Below are 6,788 nucleotides of genomic sequence, written 5' to 3'. Positions count from 1 at the left end.
TTAAGCTTAAAGTTAATATCAGGTCATAGCTCTTAAGGTATGCCATTTATTTATTAACAATAATTACTTTTCTAGTATAACAATAGTTTGTTGGAAGCAGTGCAAATATAATTCTATAGTGCCATGTTAGGTACTTATTAAAGTGGAAATGGCAAATAGGCTTAGCTCTACCTCACTAGGCCAGAGGAAGACAAATGCAAAATTTACAAAGAATGAAAGGATTTAAAAAAATCCAGGGACCAACATTGAAAGGGTAGAACTATTTAAACAGAAAACCAGTACTAATGTCCAAATCAAAGTGGTTTTATTTTATATTAAAAAAATATTTGTTTTCTCTGTTTCATTTCACAAGGAATTATGAAAGAAGTGGATTAAAGAATATTATAAGAACCAGCTAAATTACTCCTGCATAAGTGGAGAAAATTGGTAAGTTTTACCACTTCTTTACTTGCTGTGCCTGCCATGCTTGCTGTGGGTATGCATGTGTATGCACATATGTACATGGTGTTGAGCAAGACCCTATCTCAGTCACTTGTCTGATATGTTGCATAAGTGTGTGATGTTTATAAGTTTAATAGACTGCCTTTTAACTTTTGAGAATTGTTTTAACCTCTCTTCCATCCCAGGACTGCGTGCTTTTTCATAGTCTTGCTTTCTATGAGGCACCCCCCCCCCCCCCCAAATACACACATTCTCCAAGATTCCTCAAAATGCCTAGGATTATGACTTGTCATATTTTAGATTGTTCCATAGTACCTGTTCTTTTTTTACAGTTATCTCAAAAGTCATAGAATTATGAAGTTTTGGGGTTGGGAGGGATCGAGACCACCACTTCTCTCTGCCTCTGTATTTTAATCCTTAGCACAGCTTCTGGCTAAGCACTCACAGATGTTTATAGAATGAATGTTAACATGATGCAACCTTCTGAAGAAAGAACGAGTCTCTTCTACAGCCTTTACTTGTTTGTCTAAGCAAGGCTGTCCTTATTACCACCAGAGAAAGCCTGCCCTTTCAGTGCTCTGAATGCCAGCATACAGATTAGATTTGGGCTGCTCCGAAGCGGAAGACACAGCTGAGGTGTGACAGCTCTGCTCCTCTACTCAGTGTCACTCTCTAGGACATAACTTACCATGGCTACATCCTTGGAACATATGGGGGAAGTGCTGTTGAGTGCTTTCTCTGTAGGCAGAGAAGGGGACACCAGTTAGATCTTACCTTAAAAACAATTCTCACCTTTAAAACCTCAGAATGGCTTTCTTTCTCAGAGGTTTCTTTTTCTGTTTTGGTTGACAAGTAGATAGATAATATCATGACATACTATGAAGGATCAAATATTTTAAAAAAGAAAAAAATACAATATTCAGCAAAGGATAAAACTTAAAAAAAGAAATTAAGTACAATATACTAAAAGAGATTTAGGAGTTAATTTAGCTCATCAGCTCTCTGGAGGCAACTGCTGAGTGGTGGAAACCTAAGGGTAGGAGAACTGGGTCAGAGAATTCCAGTTCTGCATGCAAAAGCAAGGCAAGCCATAAAATGTCTCAGAGCCTTAGCTACATTACATTCTATTAGAGAAATGCCTATGAGCTTCCATTTTTAATGATAATTTTCTGAACCACTAACAAAGCCAGAGATTTTTTTTCCCTTCCCTGGCTTCTCTCTTAAACTTCTCAGCAGGAGACCTAGACATCTGTTACATTGAATCACAGAAATGCTGCATCTAGTTCCTATTTCATCAGAAAACATAGGCTTGGGGAGGTGAAGCCCAAAGATCACAGTTATTTAATTCATTGTACGCACTCTTATGAAGAGCCTCTGCCTTCTCCTTTCTAGTTGAAAGCAAAGCAGCTCTTGTTTCTCTGCTACTAATACATTACTGACCAGCGGTTTATAAGAAAGATATTCCCCATCTTCAGAATATTGCTTTATAAAAAATACAACCATATTATAAGCTCTTAGACATGGATGAGTAAAAATGTACTCATGATCCTATGAAGTCAGCATTTTTGTTTCCTTTTTGTTTTCCCCCCATGCATGCTTTAATACTTTATTTTTTTTAAACAAAGTAACCCATGCTTATTATACAAATTTAAACAATACAGAGATTAATGTTAAAGTTAATAAAATCTGACTATCCTTTTCAATTCTAATGTTAAAATAAATATGTATTCTTTAACACCTATCTTCTTTCGTTTTATGAATAAGTACTACATACACATCAATAATACTACATACAAAACAAATACTACATAATTTACCAATATGTATATATGTTTGAATATATAAATATGTTCAAACATACATATATGTATATATACACATAAAAATCTCTTTTGATTTCTTCTTTCCTTTGTGCCTTTGTTTATTTGTTCTTTCTTTCTTTCTTTCTTTCTTTCTTTCTTTCTTTCTTTCTTTCTTTCTTTCTTTCTTTCTTTCTTTCTTTCTTTCTTTCTTTCTTTCTTTCTTTCTTTCTTTCTTTCTTTCTTTCTTCCCTATCTTTCTCTCTCTCTCCCTCCCTTCCTTTCTCCCTGGTTCATCATATATTTAGAATATGTTTTTTTCACTTAATATATGGTTGATAATCCATTGTTAGCAGTTTGCAATCTTGGCTGTACATTGGCATCAACAAGGAGCTTTAAAAAGTACTGATGAGTCTGAATTAATTGGGATGAGGCCTGGGCAGCAAAATTTATACCCCCTCCCCTAGGCATTGAGAGTCACTGCTTCAACATGCATAGATCCTACTCATCCTTATTAATGCTACATAATATTGTGGCTGTACTAAAATTTATTTACCTATTCCTCTATTGATAAGCATTCAGTTTATTTCCAGTACCTTGCTTTGCTAAAGATGTTTAAATAAACATTATTCTTAATTACTGATTACTTTATTTTTATGAAATACAAGGTGGGGCAAAGTAGGTTTACAGTTGTTTGTATGGAAAATAATACAATACAGTGGCACCTTGGCTTTCGAACGTCTCTGTTGATGAACATTTCGGTTTACGAGTGCTGTAAACCCAGAAGGAAATGCTTCGGTTTTCGAACCCGCCTCGGAAGTCGGACCTGCCACGTGGCCTCGCTGAGGGCAGGGTCCTGAGGCCCAGCTGCCCGCTGTGGATCCCTCGGGTTTCCAAAGTTTCAGAACTTGAACAGTCTCCGGAACGGAGTAGATTCGAAAACCGAGGGACCACTGTAATTAATAAATAATACAAGAATAAACTCTGTGTTTTGCATTTTAACAAATGCAAACCTACTTTTCCCCTTTTGGTGGTGCTGCCAGATTATTTACCAAAAAGGTCTTAATAACACTTACTTCCAGTAGCAGTCTATAGAGTGCTTACCTCTTTGCCAGTCTGAAGAGAAACAAAAAGTAGTTAGTTGTTTTTTCCCACATAGTTCTGAAGTTGAGCATCTTTTTATTGATACTTATTTGTCATTTGCATTTTTTCTGACTTGCCTATTTATATTTTTTCCCCATATTTAATTGTCACCTCTCTTCCCTTGACAAATTTTAAGGGATCTTTGAATAATAGAAATATGACATATTTTTTAAGTCAGATGGGCTGCAATATTTTCTTCTAGTCTACTATTTGTATATTGATAATTTACATGGCATTATATATATTTAAATTGCTGAGAATGTGTAAACAAATTTTATCTTAATTTTTATTCATAAGATTTTAATATTTTTTCTTATTGGTAATTCTTTATTATTATCATTTCTAATAGCTGCATACAATTCTATTCAAGTTCCATGATATTCATTCAGGCCTCAAAAAAAAAAAAAAAATGCCATTGGGATTTTGATGGGGGGAAAAGCCCCATGACTGCTATTTTAAATAATGCTATAATTAATATTTTCTTGCATTAGTTTTTTTTTTTTTTCATAGTTTGGATGCTTAGGAGATTCCTACAAGTGAAATAATTGAATAAAGAATATAAATATTTTTTATGTTTTGTGGTAATTATATTCCAAAACTCTGTTACAGTTTTTGGTCAGCCAATCAGCATAGGAAATTAGGGGTAATATAACTTTAGTATTTATACAATAATATGTCCTCAGGGACAAATCATATTACAAAATTTAAAAAAACTGTTTCTTTAGTCACTTATTAGCTCTATTGTGAAGGAAGGATTGGATTCTTTTTCAGATTACTTCAGTTCAAATAAAAATACCTACTATGTGCAAGGAACCATCCTAAATGCTACAAGAGATAAATCATATATGGTTATTGCTTTGAAAGAAAATGTTAATTCAATGGGGAACAAAAGCAAATATTTTCTTTTCTTTTACAGTTAAGTTCCATATAAAAAGTATGAAAGGGAAGAGATAGGATTTGATTGTGTCAGGAAAGTTTCCTTAAAGGTTCTGGTCTTTGAGATAGATTTGAAAGATGAATAATATTTAAAGGGTCAATAATGAGGTGAAAATAGTACATTTCATTAGAGGGTATCTTTTCTGAGCAGAGGCAACAGAATAAATAAAGGAAAAGAGTTTGGAAAGTAAATAGGTGGAGGCAGCATGGCTGAAGCATAGTAACTTGCTTGCCTAGAGAAAAGAATGCATAGGGGAAAGAAGGGATGCCACAGTGGAAAAATTAATGGGCAGCAGACTGTTGCAGGCTTTGAAGGTACATATAATTTGATAGGAAGAGTGAAATAGTGCATGATTTTATCTGGGAGTTGCATTTTGGAATATTAATTTGTGGATTAGACTGAAGTGAAAAGAGCTAACTAACTAGTGGCTAAGGGTTTGGGGCAACTTATTTATTTTTGTAAAGCTCATTTATCCCATCTGCAAGGCAGGATCAGTCATGCCTATGTCACGGTGTGGTTGTGGTTAAATGGAATGATGGGTATAAAGTGCCTAGAATGGCTCCTGACACCTGGTGGGTATATTGTAACAATTAATGTTAAATTGGTCTTAATTATATATCCTCTAAAAAGAAATAAGCAAGTCAGATAAGAATGCAGAATCACTTCAATTAGTTCCATTTCTATAATATTAAAGCTAAATTATCTTTTATTCCCCCCTTTCTACCCAAGGTCCTTTGGAAAACAGTGGATGGATGCACTAAACCAAACAAGAGTGACTGAATTTGTCTTCTTGGGACTTACTGATAACTGGGTACTGAATATATTATTTTTCATGGCATTCTCAGCCATATATGTGCTAACTCTTTGGGGAAACATTCTCATCATGGTTGCAATAGCTTTTACTGAACATCTCCATATCCCCATGTATTTTTTCCTGAGCAATCTATCGTTTATTGACATCTGCCACTCATCTGTCACTGTGCCCAAGATGCTGAAGGATTTGCTTTTAGAGAGAAAGACCATTTCCTTTGACAACTGCATTGCACAGCTCTTCTTCCTACATCTGTTTGCCTGTGCTGAGATCTTTCTGCTGACCATTATGGCCTATGATCGTTACATAGCCATCTGCGCTCCATTACACTACACCAATGTGATGAATCTGAGGGTCTGCATACAGCTTGTCTTTGCTCTCTGGTTGGGGGGTACTGTTCACTCTCTGGTGCAGACCTTCTTGACCATTCGTCTGCCTTACTGTGGCCCCAACATTATTGATAGCTACTTTTGTGATGTGCCTCCTGTCATCAAGCTCGCCTGTACGGATACATACCTCACGGGAATGCTGATGGTGTCCAATAGTGGAACCATCTCCCTCACCTGTTTCCTGGCTTTGGTTACCTCCTACACAGTCATCTTGGTTTCTCTTAGAAAACAGTCAGCTGAAGGGCGCTGGAAAGCCCTGTCTACCTGCTCAGCTCACTTCATGGTGGTTGTCCTCTTCTTTGGACCATGTATCTTCATCTATACTCGGCCAGACACCAGCTTCTCCCTTGACAAGGTGGTATCTGTCTTTTACACAATGGTCACCCCTTTGCTGAACCCCCTCATTTACAGTTTGAGAAATGAGGAAGTAAAAATTGCCATCAAGCATCTCTGCCAAAGACAAGTTTTTTCATGAAATCATGTACATGATGGTCTTGGGATTGAAGATATAGTTATGGCGACATCTTTAATGATAGAGCAAAAGTAAAGAAATCAAATTATTAGCTGAAATGGCATGCAGCAGGGAAGACTTTTGCATTAAAGAGAGGGGCTTGTTAACTATTACTTAAATAAAAAAAATGACCATGGTGGAACATGTAAGGAAAAAGAACATGGAAAAGTTTAAAGAACTTTTCGGATTTCACCAATACAAGAACACAATTTGGGGCACAGACTCATTTTCAGGAACAGGAAAAGTGGAGAGAGAACTTACTTTCTTGGTTTGTACTGTTCTGTGGGTTATTGACTCTGGGAAGCTCTACATCACCCCTGTATTTTATACATTATAGTGGTTTCAGTCTTGCTCTCAAATATATTTTCAGCGTGTTTAAGTCTTTACTTATCTACATTGAATTAAATTTTGTTACTTTTGAAAGTGATTCATTATTTATAAATACATTTTTTACTTTTCATAGTATTTTTATTTTGACAACATCAAGGTGGATATGTATAAAGTACACATTTTAAAATAAACTTTATGGAGGTAAAATTTAATTACATAAAATACACCCATTTTAGTTGTAAATTTTGACAAGTTTTTACAAAGGCATATATATACCAATGTAACCACCTCCCTAATCAAGATATAGAACATTTCCAACATCCAAAATGTTTCTTCAGCCCCTTCCTAGCCAATCCCTCTATCTCTACACAAGCATCCAAGAATCTGATTTTTGTCACTATAAATTAGATTTATCTTTCCTAGAGTT

The 6,788-nt window shown here is 35.4% G+C and overlaps 1 protein-coding gene across 1 annotated transcript; it reads left to right on the top strand.

The window, feature by feature from the left end:
- Positions 1-5,068: 5,068 nt before the first annotated feature.
- OR4E2 (olfactory receptor family 4 subfamily E member 2) lies at positions 5,069-5,995 on the top strand (the record flags this gene model as incomplete). Its single annotated transcript, XM_081161889.1, has 1 exon — positions 5,069-5,995. One exon carries the CDS (start codon positions 5,069-5,071, stop codon positions 5,993-5,995), a length of 927 nt encoding a protein of 308 aa, XP_081018015.1.
- Between the last annotated feature and the right edge of the window lie 793 nt (positions 5,996-6,788).

This window comes from Miniopterus schreibersii, assembly GCF_964146895.1.
Source record: "Miniopterus schreibersii genome assembly, chromosome: 1".
NCBI classification, from domain to species: domain Eukaryota; kingdom Metazoa; phylum Chordata; class Mammalia; order Chiroptera; family Miniopteridae; genus Miniopterus; species Miniopterus schreibersii.
This window is presented reverse-complemented; position numbering and strand designations above follow the sequence as displayed.